This window comes from Equus przewalskii, chromosome 7 (genome assembly GCF_037783145.1).
Source record: "Equus przewalskii isolate Varuska chromosome 7, EquPr2, whole genome shotgun sequence".
Taxonomy (NCBI): Eukaryota; Metazoa; Chordata; class Mammalia; order Perissodactyla; family Equidae; genus Equus; species Equus przewalskii.
In genome coordinates, this window is record NC_091837.1 from 7,760,454 (window position 1) to 7,783,784 (window position 23,331).

Genomic DNA, 23,331 nt, shown 5'->3' on the forward strand with positions numbered 1-23,331 from the left:
CTCCTTGTTGTTTTAAGCACTTTATCAATTTTAACTCATGTAATCCTCATGTATTTTTGTTTTACACTTGAGTAAACAGGCACAGAGAGGGTGAGTCACATACCCACAGTCACACAGTAAGAAGGTGAAAAGAAATTGAGTGCGAGACACATTGTCACAGTCCTTGCTCCCTAGTAGGGGCCCGATGCAGGCTGTTATTTTTGCAATTGTCCTATCACAGGGAGGTAGGCGCTGTTGTGGGTGTTCAGAGGGAGGAAAGTGAGAGCCTGTTGATAACCGTTCCTGGTTTTAAACCTCAGGCTGGTTTCATTCTGAAGATCTTTTGTGTGTTTATCCCCTGAGAGTTCTCAGTGCCTTTTCTTTGCAGTCCCTCCATTTGATCCTCCTAGCTGCCCCATGAGGTCATCTCCAGGGCTCAGAGGGGTAAGGCCGTTCCCAAGGTCACAGAACCAGTATTCTAGTCACCACCCTATTCCTCCCCGCTGACCTCCCGCCAAGCTCAGAGCTTCCAGCTCCAGACCTAGGGCTCAGGTAGCCCTTCTTCAGTGCTAATTGTGTGGCTTTGTTGTAAACTGCTGGATCCCTCACGTTTTTAACTTCGTCGATGGGATGTTATTCCTCTCTCTGACATTTGCCTCTCTCCTGGTTGCTAGAAGTTTCCCCCAGGGGCCAGGGCTGAAATTTGGCTTCCTGAAGTGGGTTCCATGGTTTGGGTGCCTCAAGTGAGCCCACTGCTGGTTGCTTCTCCAGGGCCAACCCCCAAAATTCCCCTGAACAGCACCTGGGGTCCCATTCCAAGAGGGATGGGGATCAGGAGACCTGGGGGAGTCTCACACTCCAAGCTTCCTTTTCTTCCTGGGATTGCCTCTGGGGATGGGGGACAGGGCATGGTGTCAGAGCACTCTCCTCCACAGCTTGGCAGATCTCATAGACTCTCCATGACTGAGGCTGTGACTGGAGGCCAGGAATGCTGCCGGGTGGAATGTGAGTGAATGGGTCCTTTGAGCTGCCCTCTGGGGCCCGAACCCAGTTTCCCGGAGCTCCTGAATGAACATCTGTCCTGGCTCACTCGGTTGCAGAAGGCCCATTGACCAGGCAGCCTTGTTACCACAGTGGCCACAGGCCCAGCCTGCAGCCCAGCACTCTGCGCTGCTTGTTTAGGGCCTGCAGCATGTAGGCAGCCTCTTGCTTGCACAGCTTTTCAGATTCTCACTGTAATCCTCTGAGGATTAGCTACCCCGTTTTTAGATGAGGTGGATACCCAAGTTCATGTAGCCAGTGAGCCTCTGGAAGGCCAAAGCAGGTCTCCCGTTCCTGGTGACCACACTGTCCTTAGCACTGCACCAGACTAGACTGTGAAATGGGGAGAAATGTTCCTCTTGTGGCATTGCTGGGAAAACTGGGCACAATTTAATCCTTTCAGAGTCACTATAACTTTAAAGACTCCCACATCTATCAGGAGTCATCAACACTAAGGAATTTCACTTCCAGTTCTACCGGCTGCTGAAATGAGCACCTGTCATGTAGCGCATAGGAGGCCACTAATGATTAGACCCATTTCACTTTTTAAAATTATATACTAGACAATATATGCAATAGGCTATGTTAGGATATATGCTTGAATGGAGATATGTGGTGTACTGTGATTATAGCAATCCTTATATGTAATATTTCATTTTTTCTTATAATTCAAAAAGCAAAAAGGCAAAAAAGTACAGTATAGCTCATGTTTAATGGTCCATATACTAGTATATAAGATTTTTAGAAATTTACTTTTTTAAAATAAAAGTAAAATGTAAGATCTTGAAGTTAAGATAATTAACTCATCTGATTTGCGGATTTGCTCTTAACTATTCTACATTGTTATATTACAAAAAAATGTAAGTGAGTAATTCTAGGTACTCCTGAGGCATACAATCCATGAAGCAGGACGAGATACACTCCTATTGCTTATCATATCATTACAGAGAAGGTACTATTGTCGCCTTAAGCTGAGTTCAGTTAAGCTAGTCAATGTTCCCTGTCCCCTGAGCTGTGGTGATTAGATTAGGGACAGTTGTGTGTCCTAGTAAAACAGATGATGCATGAAGGAATGCAGCCTCCTCACCACTGAGCAGAAGCTACCAGAAGAGTCATCCGTTGTGTGGATGTATGGAGGAAGGATGTGAGCCTGGAGCTGCTGCCATGAGGGGCTCTAGCTTGGGGATGAAGCAACCACAGGAAGGGAGGACAAAGAGAAAAGGAGGAAAAAGGAAAGTGAGGCTGATCTCCCTGGTGATAATCTCTAGATCAAATCTGCTATGGATTTTTTTTAGCTATGGGACCCACTAAATGCAGTTTTGGGTTAAGCCCATTTGAGTTGTGTTCTCTGCCACTTGGACCAAAAGATTGTTAACTGTTATCCTCAGTGTAGGGATAAAGAAGCTTTACAGTTTGCCTACTGTTCATAGGCTGCTGGGGATCAGCTGTCTACCTTCTGAAACTGCTCTCATTACAAATAAAGGCTGTGATATCTGGACATCTGCTCATGGCCAGTGCTGACAGGTCTCCTGAGCACATGCAAGCTGCACATTCCAGTATCCAGGAGAGGGGACTGCACAGGGGCCTGTGTGCGTGCCTCAGGCTAAACTTTCAGGACTGACCCCGTGGGATGAGATTCCAGGTCATCAACACCTTCCTATAGCAGTGGCCAAGCATCTCATCCTCAAAAGAACATCTCCAGCAGCTAGTCTACTAGGATGTTTCACAGCATTGCCAGAGGCCTCTTATTTTGTACTCTAGTGAACCGCGTGATTCTGCAGGCATTCCTTTGAATCATTCATTCAGCTCTCCTGCTTTCTCACTCCAGTCTAACCACACCATCTTCTGAGCTTGCTTCTCTTTCAAGGGGTTTACACTTGGTGTCCTGCTTCCTGCATACTGTTCTTCCGGATCCCCACAGAGAGGCCTCCTCATTTCCATCCACTCCCCGCCTCCGCAGCGTTTTCTCTGCCTTACTCTGCTTCATTTTCCCACTACCTGACACGTGTTCTGAGCTTGTTCATATTTTCCCTCCACCACTGGAATAAAAACTCTGTTGGGCCAGGACTTCGTCTCTCTTGTTCACTAGAGTAGTTTCAAGTTACTAAAGAGCTCTGGAGTTTGAAGAAACGTAACATTTATTGTCTATTATGTACTGGAGGCTTCAGAGACGTAGCTCACTGACTCTTCACAAGTGATTATTGACATTCCTACAAAAGAGGAAACAGATTCTGAGAAGTTAAACAATTTTGCACAAGAACATCTAGTTATTGAGGGTACAGCCATGAAGCAGAGTCTCCCAAGCCACATGCCATTGGTTAAATTAGGTAAACTCCTTGCTGCAGCCACAGGCTGGCGAGGGAAATGCGAGACAATAATGAATTTGCAAGTGCTTTGCAAACTGCGAATACTACCACTCCTGGCTTCCATTTATTGTATATCTCCACGTGCCAAATGCTCAGCACATATTATCACATTAAAGTCTCAGAATAACTCCTCCAAGGAGGCATTTTTTCAGTATTTCCATTTTGCAGTTGAGGAAATGGACTCAGAAAAGTGTTTTGCTCGAGGTCACAACTGTGACGAGAAGAGATTTGAATCCTGGGTGGTCTTAGGTAAGAAAATTAGAAGCTGAGGCATAAATGCCTTAACCTGAGAAATGTCTAGCCAGTCTCTCAAAGATGGACACCTGGGTGCCTCTAACATACCCCCCACCCCTACTCCTGGGGTGAACACCACTGTACACGTGCCTTTACAGAGCTAAATGTGTTTGGGATATGACCTTAGGACCAGAATTATGGAGTCAAAGTGTTGTGGGTACTTTGCCAGGCTCGGGGCTTCATATCTGCTCCAGGTGTGTCTGGCTCCTCTCTCCCTTCCCTGGGATAAGCCCACACTCCCATGTGAGGCCCACTCTGCCCCTCCTGAGAGCTGGGGCTAAGAGCCCACCACTCTTTTTTGGAGCCTCTGGAAAGGAGGAAGGTCCTCTCCAACTGAGAGTTCAAGACTGAAATAGCCTGTTTTATGGAAAACCGGAAGCCTATGGAATGCAAAGACTGCACAGTGAAGTCTTCAAGAATGTCCAGGCCGCGTGGCATCAAGGAAACGGCTGGTGAAATCACTCAAGGCATAAGACTCCCCCCTTCTTGGGGCTTCCTTTGGGCCCCTTAGCGGCCTGTCCCAAGCCCTGTAGCTCAAGCCTGGCTCTTTTAGTCCCTTCCCTTCTCTGGGCCTATCTCCCCCGCAGATTTATAGGGGAGTGTTAGATGACATCATGATTGCGACTTGTAAACTATGAGGTGCTAGACTTAGTTGAGGGGCTATCATGGCTCCAAGACTTGACAATTCCTGGGGTCGGAAGTAGGCTGCTGGGAGCTAAGTCTGTGTAACTACAATTGGTCCATGCCTCCCAGTATAAGCTGTTGGTAAGAGCTAGGCTCAAACCCTGGCTCTGCCACCAGCTAGTTCTGGGACCTTAGGCAGCTGACTTCACTTCCCTGCACCTCAGTTTCCTTAACTGTAAAATGGGACTAATAATAATACCTACCCTGTTGCTCAAAGATTACGGGATGGTGTGACCAATTTGGAAAACAGCTTGCCAGTTCCTCGAAAGGTTAAACAGTTACCATGTGACCCAGTAATTCCCACTCCTAAGTATTTACCCAAGAGAAGTGGAAATATATGTCCACACAAAGGCTTGTACCCAAACGTTCATAGCAGCATTATTCGTAATAGCCCCAAAGTGGAAACAACCCAAATGACCATGACAGACGAGTAGATAAACAAAATGGGGTATATCTATATGATGGAATATTGTTCAGCCATAAAGAAAGGAATGCAGTACAGTACTGATAAGATGCTGCAACATGGATGAACCTTGAAAACTATGCTAGGTGAAAGAAACCAGACACAAGGGCCACACATGGTATGATTCCGTTCACATGAAATGTCCAGAATAGGCAAATCTATAGAGACAAAAAAGCAGATTAGTGGTTGCCAGGGACTGGGGGAGGAAGGATGGGGAGTGACTGCTAATGGATAGGAATTTCTTTTTGGGGCTATGAAAATGTTCTAAAATTAGATTGTGGTGATGGTTGCACAACTCTATAAATATGCTTAAAACCATTGAATTATACACTTTAAACGGGTGACTTTTATGGTATGTTAATTGTATCTCAATAAAGTTGTTGGGAAAAAAGATTACAAGAGAAAGTAGATAGAACTTGGGGCAGTGAGTGGCTTAATGAACTGTTGGTCATTCTTATTAATTAGATCTCCCATGAGCTAATTTAAAGCCCCGAAAGTACTGAGCTGGGGAAGAGGCTGCCCAATTTCTGGCTCAGCCTGGGTTTTTAAGCCGCTGAGTGTCCCTGGGGGAGTCCTGAAAGCCCTTCAAAATGAATGGGTGAAACAATCCCCACCCACGTCCCTGGGGTCTCGCGAGGAGCGAGGCCTCAGGAGGCGGATGCGGAATCCCCAGCGGACGCCCTCGGCCTCTGCCTGCGCGGCGCTGCAGGTGACTGGCCGGGACGGGGCCAACCCGGAAAGGCCGAAAGAGCTCGTTCAGGTGAGCTCTCGTGATTGGCAGCCCGCGGAGGAGGGCTCGGGTGACGGCTTCCCCGCCCCCTCACGTCGGGCCGGTTGGCGCCAGCTGGGGGGAGGTAGGCGGGCCCCAGGGTCCGCGGCGCCCATTGGGCGTGGGGGGAGCTCCCGGGGAGGGCCTAGGGCCCCGCCCCCGCCCCGGTGGCGGCCAATGGGCGCGGCGCGGGGGCGGGGCGTCGGTGGCGTCGGCGGCGGCCGTGCAGCTGAGGTGGCTGGGGTGGCCGCTGAGGCTGAGGCGGCGGGCGCGGCCGGGATGGCGAAGAGCCGCGGAGAGAACGGGCCGCGCGCGCCCGCGGCCGCGGGGAGCCTGTCGGGGACCCGGGAGAGCTTGGCCCCGGGCCCCGACGCCACAGCCGCCGACGAGCTCAGCTCTCTCGGCTCCGACTCAGAGGCCAACGGCTTCGCCGAGCGGCGCATCGACAAGTTCGGCTTCATCGTGGGCTCCCAGGGCGCCGAGGGCGCGTGAGTAGCTCCGGGGCTCGGGGCCGGGGGCCGGGCCGCGCGGGACGACTCGACGCGGACACAGCCGCTCTCAGGACGGACCGACAGGCCCCCCTCCCGACCGGGAACGGCTGACTCCTGTCCTGGCCCCACCCCCCCTTCCCCTCCCGCAGACCGACCCGCCCCTCGCCCGCGAGCCTACTTCCGACATGGGGACAGACAGGCCGGGACAGACAGACAGGAGGGTGGGTGCCTTTCCCCGGCCCCCGCCCCGCAGGCAGACGGACCTGCCCCCAGGAAGGGCCAGCAGTGTCCTTCCCAGCTGCGGGACAGAACGACAGACACCTGTCCCAACCCTCCTGCTGCCCCCGCGGCCTTCGGGCTGATTGGCTGTGCCCCCGCAGACACGGGCTCGCAGACGGCCGCCCCTCCCCCCGGGCATTCTCCATCCCCCGCGCCCCGCGCGCCCACAGGCCCCTGGGCTCTCCGCCCCACCACCCACGCCAGGGGACACCTCGGCAGACTTCGAGGGATGACTGCCCCGCCCCACCCCACCCCACCCCGCGTCAGGACACTCAGGCCTTACCTCAAGGCACACAGACCTCCCGATGGACTGACAGGCCCCCGCCCCGGACAGACAGTCCCGTCCCCACAAGGAAGGGTCAGAGAGTGCTCCCTGCCCCCTCAGAAGCAGATTCCTCCTGTCAGTGGCAACAGGTGGGCAGACACGCCCCTTCCCAGTGCCCACAGGGTGACAGTGCCCCCCTCACAGGACAGTCCCTCCGCTGGCTTTGCGTGTGCTGTGGAAACGCGCCCCTCCCCCAAAACACAGCCAGGGGCGGGCAGGGAGGCAGCAGGTCCCTGCCGGTGGCTCACCCGGCGCCCCACCCGCAGGGCCCCAGGCACAGCTGGCAGGCAGAGAAGGGGGAGGCAGGGGAGCAGGCCTTCCCTCCGGGCTGGGCACACCGGGGCAGCTGCACTCTGACCCACAGGACCACAGAGATCGTCTGGGTGGGCCGGCGGTCCCCCTAGGAGAGATGGACCCCAACCCCACTCCCATCTCGGCTGTCCTGTCACACGAGACCAGCGCTCTGCACAGGACTGACAAGCCTCCCTCACGGTGTGCCTCCCCTTCAGCAGAGACTGCCCGCACTGTCCCTTGTGGGGGCCCACAGGACTCAGCCATGCCCCTGCTCCAGAGGGTCCTCCCTCCCCTTCTCTGACCTGTTGTGACTGCCCAGGGCTCCTCCAGCCTCTCTTGTGACTTATGGAATTGAGTCGACCATCTGTAAGAACCCCACCCCACACAAGGAACCCCATAAAGGTCACTTGTGGGATTTCCCCAGTCCCAAAGCCTCATTTTCTCCAGGCCTCCTTCTCCTTTAGAGAAATGTAGGCCCTTCCCCGAAGGAGAGTTCTCTCCTACCCACTGGATCTGTCTCCTCCAGCCTCTCCCCACTTGCTCACAGCAGGCGCAGGCTAAGCCTATCCAGTCCAGAACTCAGAGAGTACCCTGTATTCTGATCCCGCACCCTGACTTGATGCTTTGTCACAGTTCCCCAGGCATTAGCTTGTCAGAACCCAAAGGGGATTTAGGGTATATTTTTGAATTGAAGAGCAGTCACCAGGAATCAGGGCCCTGGGAAGGAAGGGTTCTTGAGAAGAGGGAAAAAGTTGCCAGTTGCATTCATGGGTGTTTGGAAGGAAGAGCCCAGATTTGCTGGTGAGTTCTAGGAGATAAGAATTTGTGGTACATACTTATCAGCTAGTTAACCAGAACTCAGGGTATAGAGTAGTGTGATATAGTGGTAAGAAGCGAGACTTAGGAAAAAATCACACTTGCTGGATGTGAGACCTTGGACAAGATCCTGAATCTCTGAGCCTGTTTACTCACTGAAAAGGGCAACTGTAACTCTACTTCCAGGATTACTGCGGGGATTAAATGAGATCAGCTATGCAAAGGTGCCTAGCACAGTGCCTGGCACAAGTAGTGCCCAGAAAATATCAGTTTCCTTTCTTTTCCTTCTAAGGGTCTGAGAATTGAGGAGAAAAATGAGGGCATACCTCTGGTATTTGTGGACAGAGAGAGGCCTCAGTGGGAGCAACTCCCTTTGGCTGTAGTCCCCAACCAGACGGCCAGACATCTGTCTTCCCCACCCTCCAACCGCAGACCCAGGCTTTGCAGATGCCCTCTGCATCACTGGTGTCTGTAGGGCTGGGGCTGAGGTGGGATCCCAGGTCCTGTCTTCTCTCCCTGCCTCACTTTCTTGACTCCGTTGGTCAACCTAAAATCTTTGGTGTCTGAAAGCCTGAATGATCCCTGATGAGTTTATATTGTGGTTCCAAAAAAAGCCAAAAGTAAGTCTCTGCTCAAGGCTATAAGAGAGGAAGTTATGGGACGTTTCAGGGTGACCGCCCTGAACTCAGTCTTGTGGTTGAGGGCTAGGAGTCCATGTGCTATCCCAGAGAAGTGAAACATTAGCACTGATGGCTGCAGTGGAGATCACAGGGACTCTGGCTCCAGATTAAAGGTCCATTTCAGCCACCCTGGGCCAAAGGTTGTCTCAAGATGGTCAGTTTTGGCAGTTGCTGGGGTCTGGGGGGATGGGGAAGAAAGCAGATCAGAGGCGAGCCGCTCAGATGACTATTCGGTGCCTGGCATGAGTAGATCATAAAATCATAGACTGTTTGAGCTGGAAAAGATCTTAAGAAATTGACCAGTTTAGCCCTTACTTATACAGATGAGGAAACTAAGGCCCAGAGGGGAGAATAACCTGCTTAAGATCACACAACATATTATTGGCAGAACCAGGACTTGAACCCAGGATTTCTGACTCCTAGTCAGGACAGTTTCCACTGTCTTCACTATCCGTTAGTATGGCCTATGGCCCCAGCAGAAAGTCAGGCGCCAGAGAGGTAGAACAGAAGTTTCCTAGCAGAACCTTCCTATCCTCACTCTCTCTGGCTTAACTCAGCACCTTTGACTCCCTCAGCAATGTAGGAAGCTAACAGGGATAACCTAGCAAGGTTAAGAGTGTGTTGTCATTACCAGTCCATTAGACTGATCAGCTTCAGGGCTGGGACCAGGCTTATTCACCTTTTCCCCTCAGGCCTGCAGAGAAGTAAACGCACAGTTAATATTTATTTACTGAATGAGTTTTACTGACAGATATTTCAAGTCAGAAAGCTGAAAGTGACCTTAGAGATGGTCATCATCATACAGATAGGTAAACTGAGGCCTGAGAGAAATTTTTAGCCTTACCTCTTCAGTCTATTAGGAGCAAAGCCAGGAAGTGAATCCAGAACTCCTGATTCCCGGTCCTAGGCCCTTTCCACTTCTTCAGTTTGTCTTTTGAGCCTACTCTTCAGGGAACCTTTGGTGGGCCCGAGATGGTCCCTGCCCACTCTTAAGCAGTAGCCAGTAAGTGAGGAGAGGCAAGAAAGCAGCCAGTCAGCGAAGGGTCCTGCAGTAGCGTGAGCACAGACAGGGATGCTGGCAGTGTTAATTCTTGTGGCTTGGCTGGGGACTGAGCTGGTTGTTGAAGCCCAGGAAGGACCAGAGGAGAAGAAAGAAGTGTTCTCAGCAGGGAAGGGTGGGAGGAGTGATATTACTGTTCCTAATACTTTAGGGTAAAAAGAGCAGACCTGTTTGGGGCTGGCAGGGCAGGGGAGCGGGCAGGGGTCCCTTCTGCAGCATAGAGGAGGTGATCAGGAAGGGAAAGAAGGCTATCAGTTGGATACCGGGTCTCCTTGCCTGAGGGAGATGGCCTGAGAGGTGAGTCCCTGACCTCCCTTTCCTTTTCCCGTGCGATTGCCAGGACTGACCTCCTAAGGCTGGAGCTTCCCATCCACCCTTCAGTCTGCTCAGTGCTGCAGGCCAGATGAGATGAGGAGCTATGCTCTCTGGGATCCCGTGGGTGTTGGCTTCCTGTTAGGGGAGAGAGGGATCTGAGCTGGGCCCAGGGAGAAACATCTGGAACAGCAATACTGTCTTCTCTTGATTCAGTTCCCCTGTCCCCTGGGCCCTCCACTACTCCTAGCCAACCTTGGCAGCCCTATGACTTTGGAAATCGTAGAATTGCCTTAATTGGCATTCCTATAGTTTGGTCTGTGCCAGTTTTTGTTGGGGTGGGGCCAGGGCCCTCCTGGCAGGCCAGAGCCTGCCTCCCTGCCTTCTCACTATCTTCTCCAGTTTATAAGCTCAGAGCATCCTCTTTTTTTGAGCTATTCCAGTTCCCAGGAGAGCATGGAGCTGGCAGTGGAGTGGTCGCTGGGGAGCCCATCTGGAAGGAGGCAGCTGCGCATGTGGGGCCCTGGTCTGTGACTCGGGACTACAGGCCCTCCATTTTCTCTCCTCCTTCTCTTCCTCCAGCTTCAAAGGAAAATCCGGTTTGATGGCCCTTTAGGTGTTCTAGGGCCTCAGACAAGACTTGACTTGGTGAAGGAGGGGGCCAGCACACCAGCTGCTGCCCTGGGAAGGTGCCTGTGTGTCCGCCTGCTAGGAAATCCTAAGCTGTGGGAAATAGATAAGGCGGTGGGGCCTGCATGATGTTTTGTCCTCCCAGCATCTGGGTTTGAAATAAGACCTCCATTGGTCCAGTGAGTCCTGGCTCTGGTCCAGCCACCCATTCAGTTTACACTGAGATGGGGGAAAGAAGGCGTGCTGTGCTCCCTCCTCACAAGCTCGGAGTCCGGCTATCTGTGTGACCTTGGACGTGTTTCTTCACTTTTCTGAGTCTCAGTTTCTCACTGTGAAATGGTTATGATTTTACTCACTTTGCAGGGTTGTTGTGAGGCTTAAATAAAGTAATGTTTGAAAAAAGCCTGGCACACAGTAGGTACTAAATGAATGTTTTTCTTCCTCTTAAAGACTGGAGTAGCTAGTAGTCCTTTCTTTTCATTTTCTGCTTTCCATCTCTGGCTGTGATAATGAGTGTCATCCCCTGTGGGCAGGAGTGAACTCTAACCAATGGTGAACTCTCACTTTCGCCCAAGAGGGGTGGTTATCCCCACTCTGTAGATGAGCACACCGAAGAAGAGTACCCAAGGTTTGTCAGCTGGTAAATGGCAGAACTGGGACTAGACTGTTTCTCGACGCTGGATTCAGTGACTAAGCCTTGCTAAGGTGGGAAGAGGCAGGGTGCCGGGTGCTCGCCAGTCCCTGAGGTCCACACACCTAGAGCAGGAGTTAGCGAGTTAGCAGGAACCTGGCTACCTCCCCATTGCAGTGTGGAGGGCAAGGCAGGTCTCAATATAGTGAAAGACCCAGTGAGGAAGATGCCCAGGGAAGCCCTGGAAGCATGGCTCGATCACGCCTGCTCTAGCCCTCCCATAGCCAGAGGCCACACTGCATTGCTCTTGACCCCAAAATACTGCATATAATGGCCATCTGACTTTGATATCCAGTCTGTGCCTTTTGGAAGGAGTATTTCTTTGTAGGTAAGGCAGGGATTAGCTCGCTATACAAGTGAGAAATCCAGTTAGTTAATAATGGAGGAGAAGCCTCATAGCTAGTTAACAATAGAGCCAGATTAGGGAGGGATCCCAGATCTTCTGACTCAGACCATTGCTACTCCAGCTACATGGCACTACCCATGGCACTACATGGCATTCTCTTCCTCACTCCAAGCCAATTGAGCCTCCAGGCCAGGATGCATTGCCCACCAGAGCAGTACCTAGCCATCATCCACCCATTGTCAGTGTCCCTAGCTGATCACTTTCTTTATCCTGCAGGCAGCACACCTGAGGGGGAGGAGGCCTCATTTAGCTGCTTTGTCTGCCCCTGGCAAATCTGCTGCTATCCTGGACCCAGGGACCCTCCCTGACAGAAAACTGTCCTAGCTGCTCTACTGGCAAACCTAAGCTCCTGATGCTTTACCTGCTTAGAGGCCCCCCTATCCAGGATTTCAAGGCAGCTGCCAACTTTGGCTTTCCTTATCTTTCTCTTTCCCTTCTCCATCCCACCCACCCCAGCCCATTCCATACCCTGTCCAGCTCCTCAGAGGCTATCACAGCTTAGCTGTTTGTTGCTCTTCAGATAGGGAAGCAGGCATCAGACTCAGGAGCCTGGGAGAGAAAGCAAGGCTTACTTTGGCCAGCTTAGCCTTCTTAGCAGTGAGCTTATTTACCATACATTTATTGAGCACCTACTCTCCCAGCCCTTGTGATTGGGACAAGGGATACAGAACTGAACCAGACATCTGTGTCTTGTTGCCCTCAAAGGGTTCACAGACTGATTAAAAAAAAGGGAACCACAAACAAATCATTACAATGTTGAGCAGTAAAGGCTATAATTGAGATGTGTGGTTGCTTTGGGAATATATAGGAAGAAGCAGCCAGCTGTGCCTATAGGAGCCCAGAAAGAAGTGGCATTTGATCCAGGGGTCAGAAGGAGTAAGAAAGGGCATTCCTTTGGATGGGAGGGGACTCATGTACAAAGTTCCCCCAAAAGCCAGCTATTTGAGAAATGTGGTGTGCCAAGAGCAGAGGTGACAAGAAGAGTGGGAGGCAGGAGGATGATGTGAAGCAAGAGGAGGCTAGGAAAGGAGGTTGGGCAGACCTTGCCTAGCCTCGAATGTCAGACTGAGGCTTCCTGTGTTTCATCAAGATCAGTCTGCTGCTGGCGTGGAAGATGGCATAAAGATGAGCTGGACTGCAGGCAGTGAGACCAGTTGGGAGAGTTCAAGACAGCCCAAAAGGGCTATGGAGAGGCCCGGAAGAGGTCTAGAGCTGTGAGGATGAAGAGGCCAACAAATCAGTAGGACTTGGTGCCTGACTGACTGTGTGGGCTGACAGGGAGTTGGGAAGGATTAGGACAAGCTGAAGTGACCCTGGCCTGTCACAGAACCCTTCTTGGGGCCTTCTGGCCACAGAGAGGGAAAGCCAGCTGTGACTTTCCTCTGAAGTAGACATTGGGCCACTGCTGACTCTGCTTTGTCACATCCCTGGGCTCCCCAAGGTGCCTGACCTGGCTGGCACGCCCAGAGCACATCAAGGAGTTCTTTGTCTCTCCAGTAGGAGAGTGGGTTAGCTGGCCTGGTTCGGAGGGGGTGGGGTGAGTGAAACTGAGCATTGTGGTCTCTCCCTGGTAAACGTATTGGATGGCAAGGAGAGAGGAGTAAGGCCTGAAGGCATGGACAAGCTACCTTGGGCTGGTGTGCAGCTGGGGAAGGTACAGCTTTGGGCACAGAATAAGCTGATCAAGGGGAGGCAGATGGTAGCTGAGGGCTGGCTTGACCTCACCGCAGGTCTTTATTCTGTTCCTGGAGTTGGTGCCTTAGCTGGGTCAGGTGGAAGCAAGTCCGGTGCCTATGAGAAGGCAAACCCATCAGCACTAAGGGGCACCACCAGCCATTTCTCAGAGATGAGAGATTCTGGCTGGAAGTGTGGATTTAGGCTAGTAGTGGGAGAGGTTTCTGAACCAAGCACAGGGGTCAAGGTGCCGGTGCCGGCTCCACCACTGAACATTGTGGCGTGTGCCTTAGACATGTCCCTTTACCTGACCATGGGGCTAATGCTCCCTGTTTTTCATCCAGCACTTACTCATGTGTGCAGCAGTTTGCTAGGCTCAGGGGATAGAGATCTGGTCCTGTCCTCCCAGAATTTATAGCCTAGCAGGGATGTCAGACATTTAACAAGTACATAGTTAAAGGTGTGGCCTGTATACAAAAGGATTGTGCGCATCAAACAAGATAAGTGGATTAGGAATATAGTGTAAACAAAGACTGCTGAACAGGATCAAGAGGCCTGAGTCCTGGGCCTCACTGGGCCCTAACTAGCTGTGTGTGACCTTGAGAAAGTTGCTTAATCTTTCTAAGCCTGAGTTTCCTTCAGATGTAAACTAAGGCAGTTTTAACTGGATAATGTTGAAGAGCTCTTCTGCTTCTGACATTCTGAGACTGACATTGGAGTATATGAAAAGTGCTTTCAGAAGTTTTTCATGAGGTACTACAAGGGGTCGTCCCAGCACAGCCCAACAGAGGCCAATACTTCCAGCATGCTCTGTTCTTCATGTGAGAGGACCTCTCTTGGTGTGTAGACCAGTGGCCTTCATGTGTTTGGAAGTGTAATCAAATCAAAGGAGGCTTTGATTTGTCTAGCTCTTTAGTCTGCTAAGTGCTTTCATTCCCCTTTCTCTCCAGTAATCCTTACAGGAGCAATGGGAAATCAGTAGGGTAAGTTTTATCTTACTCTGTTTACAGACAAGGAAACCAAAGCTGAGCAAGTCATGAAACTGGGCCTGGAACCCAGAATTCCTCCTTCCCACTCTTCTGTCTTACTAAAGCTGGTAGCCACTGTGTGCCCTTTCCTCCTCATCCCTGTTCCAGGCTTAGGACTTCAGCCCAGCCTCAAGTGTCTATACTTCTAGTAGGTTTCTTGAGGTGTTTTTGTAGTTGAGTTGTCATGATGGATGGCATACTTCCTGTCCAGGTACAGCCCCTCTCTTGTACCCCAAGACCAGGCAGGGGGAGCTAGGTATTGAGGGGGCCCAGGAACATAGTGTGGACAATTCTTGTTCCTCCTCAGTGCATTCTGGGCCCTGGACTCTGTGTGTCCAGAAGTGATCCTTTCCAGCCAGCCACTTTTGGAGGATGCTGCTTTTATCCCTTCCCTCTCTATCTTGGTTTCACAAAAAATTAGAACATGAATTTGATCCTAGGAGAGCCCAGGTTCAGAACACCAGCAGACCTGGCTTCAAGTCCTGGCTCTGTCACTTTCTAGCCATGTGACCTCTCTGAGTCTGTAAATGGGCCAGGTGGTAGCATTGGAAGGGAGGTATTATGAAGATTAAGGGAGGCGATGTTGGTAAAGCACCCAAACAGTGTCTGCCACAAAGTAAGGGCTCCATGGTACATGGTGGCTCTTATAACTTGAGTGTGAATTATCCCCTGAGGTTCACTTCAGGTGAGATAACAAGGCAGTATGGAGGTGAACATCCAGATTCACTCACGTGCTCTGCCCACCCACCCTTGGGCCTTGTGGAGAAGGCAGGAGCCAGATCCACTCAGCTTGTGGTCTGGGGCTTTCTGGCCTGCCAGAGCAGGTTGGGGATCCCTCCATCAGTTCCTCACTGAGTCATTTGGAACTGAGTCCTCAGCGACCCTGACTCTGAGGGCTCTGATCTGAAGCCCTGACCTTTCTTCTCTTTGGCCTGTGAAGATAAAACAGAAGTGAGAACAGAGGTGGGTCTCCTGAAAGATTCAACTCAAAGCATGCAACCATAGGGCAGCCTGAGGCCTCTGCCCTCCTGGGTAGTGGCAGTCACTTGGCGAAGGAGTCAGAATTTACTTCATAACTACCACCACTTTCCTTCTATGTTCCTTGTAGACTTTCATCCTGGGCTTCCTGTCCTGACTCTGAATGACTCCCTCCATCTTCCCACCATAGTCACATGATAACACCCTTTCACAGAACAGCCTGCATGGTGAACCAGGCTTCCACCGACACCACCTCATTTAATTCTGTGAGACATACTTATCATCATAATCTCCATTTTACAAAGGCAAACGCCAATCCCAGAGAGGTAAAGTCAGTTGCCAAGCATTACACAGTTTATGGCTCTGAATCCACTAAGCTCCAAGATCCTCGGCAGTAAGGCTTTTGGGCAACCCAGCCTCGTGGCCAGCACTAAGTGCTGGAGTTGATTGGGACAGAGCAGGAGAAGAGTAGGGCTTCTTCACCTCCCACGGCTGTCCTCGCTCACCCTGGGCCTTGGAGAGTTACTGGCTTGCTGAAAACCTGTGTTTCTTCATCTGCAGAAGGGGGTTGATAATTAGAGGACCTACCTCATGGGCTTGATGTCAGGATTAAATGAAATAATGTAAGTTAAGTGCTGAGCACCGTGTCTGGTGCATAGCAAGTGCCTGGTAAGTGTTATAACAGACATGCAGTTATGTTAATTGAATATTGGAATTATAATGTTGTTAAAGGCCATCATCAGGCACATCTGTGCTCAGCCCTTTGCTGGACTTCAAGGAGATCCAGAGCTGGTATCTGGCCAGAGAGGGAGTGCCCTTTATCAAGCACTGTCAGTGCTTTATCCACCTGATCTCAAGGTAGAGAACGGTCTTCCCGTTTCACTGCAGAGCCCGAGGTCGCAAAGCTAATGAATCTCTTGACACATGTTTACTGAGCATTGGCTAGGTACCAGGCTCTGTTCTAGGCCCAGGATACACTTCAGAGAATAGGACCAGCAGAGCCCCTGCCCTCCAGGAGCACACCTTCTTGTGGAATGCTGCCTCAGCAAGGCTGACAGTTGGGTGGAGAAGCCGTCCCCACTCTGCTGGATGGTTCACATTCCCCAAACAAGCCGTGCCCTTTTCTGTTAACTTGTGCTTGCTCATACCTAGTCTTCTGCCTGGTGTGCCCTTTCCCCTTTCTCACCCTGGCCACTTCCTGTCACCCTTCAAGGACCATCTCAAAAGTCAACTCTCCTTTAAAGCTTTACCTAAACACCCCTGCTCCCACCCTGGGGGCTTCTCCTAGCTGCCTCCCCCCTTTTTGTTTTTTTGAGGAAGATTATCCCTAAGCTAACATTCTCTGCCAGTCCTCCTCTTTTTGCTGAGAAAGATTGGCCCTGAGCTAACATCCGGACCCATCTTCCTCTATTTTATATGTGGGACGCCTGCCACAGCACGGCTCAATAAATGGGGTGTAGGTACGTGCCCAGGATCTGAATTCGTGGACCCCAGGCCGCCGAAGCTAACCATTACGCCACCAGGCTGACCCCTCCTAGCACCTTCTCCATGCTTCTGTGATAGCACTTCTATGTGTGCTAGTTATTTACTCACCCACCTGTCTCCTCTGCCAGATTGACCTCCTCAAGGGCAGGGACTGTATTTTATTCATCTTTGTAGATTTAGGGCCTGGAACACAGGCTCTAGAGAGAGTGTATGGAATATAATGAGGTGCTTATTGTGTTCTGTTCCTGGAGTAGTTAGGAAAGCTTTTGCAGAGACAAGAGAGATTTCTGAATGAGGCCTCAGACCTCAGAAGATGAGTGGGATGCAATTAGAGTTGGGGTAGGGGTGAGGGAGGGCAGCTCAGAGAGAGGGCCACCTAGAGATAGGGCTGGGGTAAAAAGAGGGAAGTTTAAGGGAATAGGAGAGCCTGAGAGCCAGGGCCTGAGATTTCTATTGGACAAGGAGGGCAGTAGGGAGCCTTAAAGGAATCTGAGCAGAGGAGGGACCTTATATAAACAGTGAGTCAAAACTAGTTTGGTAAGATCTATCAATAAGATCTAGCCATTTGGTAAGGATGGGTGAGGGGGCCATACATGAGTCAGGTTGGTCCCAGGTGCCTGAAGTGAGATTGTGATCTGAGGACCCAGTTGCTGGCAGGCATTTCAAGCACTACTCTCTCTGCCTGGTCAGGTTAGGGTCTTGGGGAAGGGACGTCTTCTATTGAGAATAGTCTCCATACCTCCATACCTCCACACCTCCACAAACCTTCTATTAAGAATAGCCTGCAACTGCAGTTGTCAGGGAGAGCTGCCCTGGGTGTTTCTCTTGTGGTCTCTGCCTTGCCCTAGCTGAGTAGGGGTCAGGGAGAGGGGATTCCTTGCTTTTTAGAGCCAGCAAGGTTGGTACCTAAAGGAACCATTTCTTCCCTCTGACTTTGAGGGGAGTGGAGCTGAGCAGAGTGGAGAGCTGGGCAAAGGCCCAGGGCACCGAGGCCAGTGGAGGGTGGAGAGAACCTGTTTACCGTTGTGCGCTGACCCAGGGCTGGAAGGAGCACAGCCAGGGAATTCCTTATGGGAAAGGGAGGCAGGCGCAGAACTAGCTTGCATTGGGAGTGAGGGAGAGTGAAGCAAGCCAGACTCTCTCTCACTCAGATAGGGAGGCTGGACACTGCCTTCCCCCCAAGCCAGGGGCTACCAGGTCACAGGAGGGAGTGCCAGCCTGCTGCAGACCGTCTTCTTTTTCCACACTGACTCACAGCATGGCCTTGGGAGGATCACTTACTCTCTGCGCTGCAGGCCTCCCTGGCTGTCTGGGGAGGAGGTGGAGTCACTAACACAGGCCTCCCAGTCTGACCGTTGGCCTTTTGCACACCACCAACCCACCCTCTCCTGCATTCCAGTTTCCTATCGTCTGTTATTATGGAGCTGGCATAAAAGCTATTTATACTTTCAGTCATTACCACCTCTTAGGTTAATGAACTCCAGAGGTTGTTATCCAGTGTGCAAAGTAGGTCAGCCTTTTGTTTATCCTCACTTCTTTTTCCAGTTCTGAGTGGGAAGGGGAGCTCCCCCACCCTTCTTGTCCCTGAATCTGTGATTGGCTGTGTTCTCTCTGCACATCCACTTCCCAATTTCCCACACTTTCATCTTGCTCACTCCTGTCCTTCTCAACACAGAGGGTCGTGGTTCTCTGTGTTACAGGGTGGTGGAGAAGAGGGGAGGGAATGTGACAGGTATTGAGGCCCTGTTACATGTGGGGCACTTTATATTTGTTGGATAGTTTAGAGCTCAAGTGCCAGCTTCCACTTCCAGGCTGTGTAACCTTGGGCAGATTACTCAACCGTGTTGAGCTTTAGTTTTCTTGTCTATTAAATGGAGATAATAAAAGCTACTTCCTTGGGGATTTGCGTGCATATGTAGTGCTTGGCAGAGCTGGTACATGGCCAGTCCTGCAATTGTATCAGCTCTTACTGCCTCATGTGATTTTTACCGCTTCCCTCTGAGGAGGTGGCATTGCTCCCATATTTTAGATGGGGAACAGAAGCTCAGAAAGCAGAGCAACCTGCCCCATTTTACACAGCCATAAAGTGGTAGAGCTGGGATCAGAACCCAGGAATTACAGTATGTTTCACTGAGTAAATTACTTAATCTCTTGGGGCCTCAGTTGCTTCATGGGTAAGAAAGGGATAATCCTTCCTTGCCGCGTGTGTATGTGGCTGTGTCTATGGACCAGTTAGATGAGAAAAGAGATGTGAAAGTGCTGGATAAGCTGCAAATACTGATCACCTAATAGCTACCATTTGCTGGCCACTTGCCAGGCTGGGCCCCCATACACATGTATTCCTCATTGCAGCCCTGTAAAATGTGAGGCGTACATTATTGTCCCACTTCAGGATGAAGAAGTTGAGACTTAGTGAGGGCAAATATTTTGCCCATGGTCTCCCAGGTGGAGGAGCTGGAATGGAAACCTAGGTCGGTTGGCTTCAGAGTCCCCACTCTGTTCATTCTCCCCCACACCCCTCCTGACCTCCCCAGTGGTTGAGATGACAAGGATCAATCCTGTGGTCTGTGACCTTGGGCTTTCTGCTGAGGCTGTCTTTCTCTTCCTTTGGACTGATTTGGAGAGTGAGGCTTGGAGGAGGGGCTTAGACTGGTTCCTTGGGATCAAAGTTTATTTTCCACCATTGCATAAAGGGGTCATGGGCACAGGCACCATACTTGGCAGAATTTGCCAACCAGAGGGGCTGAGGTGTGCTTGGGCAGAAAGCAGACGACTGGAAGGACAAGGGGAGAGAGAGCCCTAGCCTGTGGTACCAGTAGCCTGTGGTCTTGTCCCTCTGAACTCTTAGAAGCCTCCAGCTTCTAAGTTTGAGGAGAAGGCTATGGAATTGGGAGCCTGCAAAACTTTGGGTCAGTGGCATGTCACTGCTGCCTTGGGCCATAGAGTGGCACAGCACAGCTAAGCCTCTCTTGGCCTGAGAACCCGACAGAATCTGGGATCAGGTGCTCCCTGGCTCCCCACCTTTGTCTCCTCTGTGCCTCTCTCCCTCAGGAAGGGGCAGCTGGCAAATAGCACATTTCCCAGGCTTGCTGTCTCCAGCTGAGGTTGTGCTTGCAAGCTGTGCCCATCCAGCATATTGGTCTCATTGAGCACTACTAGGTATGGGCAGGCTGCTCACTGGGGCAATCAGAACACAGGAGGAGGAGGTTAGACTGTCTCTAGGGGCTTGGGAGTCAGAGATGGAGCCCTCAGCAGTATCTGAAGAACGTATCTGAAGCAGATGAGTCACTGTGGCAGACTATTAGCTTTGTGATTTTCCCCAAATCATACAGCCTCTCTGATTGGGTCAAGTTTTTCATGGGCCAAATGGAAATAGTAATTCATCTATGAGGGATCCACCTCACTTGGCTATTAGGGGCTGTTAGGCAGCAGAGGCTTGTAGATCTGAATGCAGTGCAGCTGAAAATAATGATGTCATGGCGGAAACCAGGCAGGCCCCTGTTGAACACCTGTGAGGTGCATGGTAGGAGTTAGAGAAGTTCAAGACCCAGTCCAGTTAGGAAGGGACAGTGCTGAGCAAGTTGTAATGAAGTGCTCATTTCAGACTTTGTGTCTTGATTCGTTAATGAATTAGTGCTGAAATCAATTTTAGGGGATTGTGACTAGCATTAAAAAAGAAAAAAGAAATAGAATAGAATAATATAGGGGCCGGCCCCATGGCCTAGTGGTTAAGTTTGTGTGTTCCGCTTCGGTGGCCCAGAGTTTCGCCGGTTCAGATCCTGGGCGCAGACATGGCGCCACTCATCAAGCCATGCTGAGGTGGCATCCCACATGCCACAACCAGAGGCACTCACAACTAGAATATACAACTACGTACCGGGGGGCTTTGGTGTGAAGAAGAAGAAGAAGGAAAAAAAAGATTGGCAACAGATGTTAGCACAGGTGCCAATCCTTAAAAAAAAAAAGAATATAGTAATATATAATTAAACTGCTTTGGTACATGTAAGAGTAAACTGTTTCATGAAATATATTAAATATATTTCAGTTAAAATATATATAATCTCAGTAGAAAATCTGTTTCTTACTCTGTCTCAGTTTAAAAACTTTGAGAAATAGTGTTCTAAGTCAAGATGAAGGCCTTCAGGTTGGAGGACAGTTAATGAGATCTGGGCAGGTGTGGAGGCTGAGGGCTTGACCTGCAGGGGCAGAGGAGTCTGGTGCAGGGGTCAGGAGCATGGGCTGTGGAGTCCTAGGCCGTCCTAGGCTTGAGTCCCAGTTCTGTCAGTTACAGGTACATGGCCCTGAGTGAGGCACTTAACCTTACTAAGTCTTGGATTCTACTTCTGTAAAATGATATTATGGTAGGGTTATTATGAAATGTACATGAGATAATGTATGTAAAGCATTTAGGAAGAAATTGGTAAATAGGAAATTACGTACAAATGGTAACTACTATTGCTGCTGTCATTTTTGAAGTTGTGGTTTTTATTGATATATTGGGCCCTGAAAGGGTCAATATAATTCTGTGACTTGGAGATGGGAGAAGAAAGAGCATTCCAGGTAGGGATGGGTGGGTGACAAGGGATAAGCACACATGTGCCTGGTGTGAGACTGGTCTGGCTGAGAATTATGCAGCCGTAGAAGGGGGTGTTGAGATTATAGGTAGAAGGTACCAGGAAAATTTTGGCATTACTTGGGGGAGAAAGTTTTAACAGTAAGAAACTTCAACAATAGAGGGACTTCACCTCCTGGAGATAATAAGGCCACATTCCTGAAGGAGTTCCAGCAGAGGCTGGGCCACCAGAAACTGTTCTCATTAGGTTCTTTTGGTTGCAGAGACTCCCTCAGGCCACCTTAAGGAAAGCAGGGTTTTCTTAAGGGTGAGAGAAGCCCTTAGACCTGAAGCATCCCCCATGGGCCATTTGGCCACTTAAACTGGCCATTTGGTCAGCTTTCCTGTCACTAGAATCTGGCACATGCTCTCCCTCCACTGTCAGGAGGAAGCTGCCCCAGGGCCTCTACACCATCACACTGTTTGCCCTGACTCCAGCTTCATATCTTGGCTCCTTCTGGGCATCTTTTGAGGGTCAATTCGCTATGCAGGCTGTTCACTCATATAGGGAAACTGAGGCTCAGAGAGGGCAAGGGGCTTGCCTGGTCTGGAAGGGATTCCTATATCAGACAGCAGTCTGATCAGATGCCTTCTGAGATCCGGACCGACTAGATTGTGAACCTTCTGATTTTCAAAAAATAGGTAGCCTGCATCTCTTCAGGAGCACATCCTGTACGTAAAGAGAGGTCTACCCGCAGTTAGAGAGCATGTGATGTCCTGGGTACTGGGTACAACCAGACCTCCTATGTCTTCCTTCTCACCATCTCCAAGTGGGTTAATCTTCTCTGCTGTTGGAAGAGAAGCTATTCAAATGACCATATTTCTTCAAAATTTTCCAAGTTTAAGGTTTTAAAAAGCAAAATGGATCTTTCAGTTCACATGTACATTTAAAGTAGTGGTAGGTTTTTCATTTGTTTCTGAGAACTTGCCAAATCACTGGTGTAGCTTAAATTCAGTGTCTTAGAATCCAGGAAATATGGTCGTTTGTTTTGTACCCAATTGAAATTCCGGTTTGAGGTTTAATGTTGGGGCTTTGAAATTGCCAAAGCTGTTATCTGGCATCAGTTAAAAAACACTGAACTTAAACTTGTTCCCCTGTGTGTCTGCATTTGGGAAAATGAGTATCTCTGAGGCCCTGAACTCAGATCTTATCAACCAAGACTGACCGGAGGGTTGAGGTGTCAAATGGGCATGTATTTAATCACATGGGAATTCTTTGGAAACTGGTAATCTCAGGCAAAGCCTTGCCCTCTGTGAGCCTCAGTTTTCTCATTTGTTCAGTGGGGAATTGAATCAGATATTATCCACATTCATAACTGCCAGAACTTCCTGTGATTCAGTGTGTGGGCACCCCCTTTCATTTAGTTAACTAGAAGGCTCATCCCCTGACTTGTATAACCTAGTGCTTCGTAGGTGCTAGAAGGCAGCAGAGCCTGTGATGCGTGGGCCTTTGGTTTCCGCTCCCTGGGTGTTTGGAGTGGCCTGGAAACGCATGTCCTTTTGTAAATTACCTGGTCTAAAGGTGTGGTCTCTGCTTTTCTCCTATAAGGGAGGGAAAGGGAATGTCGTCATGCGCTGGTTCTGCCAGGTATGTCTCTCCTCAGCTGTTCAGCTCCAAGGCTGCTCACAGGCCCATGAAGTTCCCCAGATAAAGTGCACTGAAGAAAAGGACCTGCCCTTTTGTGTCTCAGAGGCCTCCGCTCTGCCAGGGCCCCTCCCTCTGCTCTTCCAACCAGTAAAAGTCACAGCAGTGCATTTCCTTCCGGCAGAGAGAGAATCAGAGAATCGAGGCCTGGGCCAAGCCCCAGCCCCACCATGTCCTGTTCCGGAGAGCCTCCTCCCAGCGCCTGAGTGCCTTTGACCCTGCACTCCTTTCTGGGACGTCAGGCAGGACTGAGTGCAGGCTCTTGGCAGGGATCACTCGGATTTGAGTCCAGGTTTTTCCACCGATTTGCTGTGTGACTCTGAGCAAGA

At 50.5% G+C, this 23,331-nt stretch overlaps 1 protein-coding gene across 4 annotated transcripts in view; it reads left to right on the forward strand.

Moving 5' to 3' along the window:
- Positions 1-5,335: 5,335 nt before the first annotated feature.
- TBC1D10A (TBC1 domain family member 10A) overlaps positions 5,336-23,331 on the forward strand; it is a 30,684-nt gene continuing 12,688 nt past the window's right edge. Inside the window, exons 1-2 of one of the 4 annotated variants that reach the window (XM_070628533.1) lie at positions 6,530-6,780; positions 7,056-7,183. In XM_070628533.1, the coding sequence (XP_070484634.1) occupies positions 7,101-7,183 (83 nt within the window). In that variant the 5' untranslated portion in view covers positions 6,530-6,780; positions 7,056-7,100. Of the gene's footprint in view, positions 5,588-5,782; positions 6,085-6,529; positions 6,781-7,055; positions 7,184-23,331 lie in introns of those variants that run through there. The other 3 variants (XM_070628534.1, XM_070628532.1, XM_008515653.2) reach the window with 3 other exon arrangements.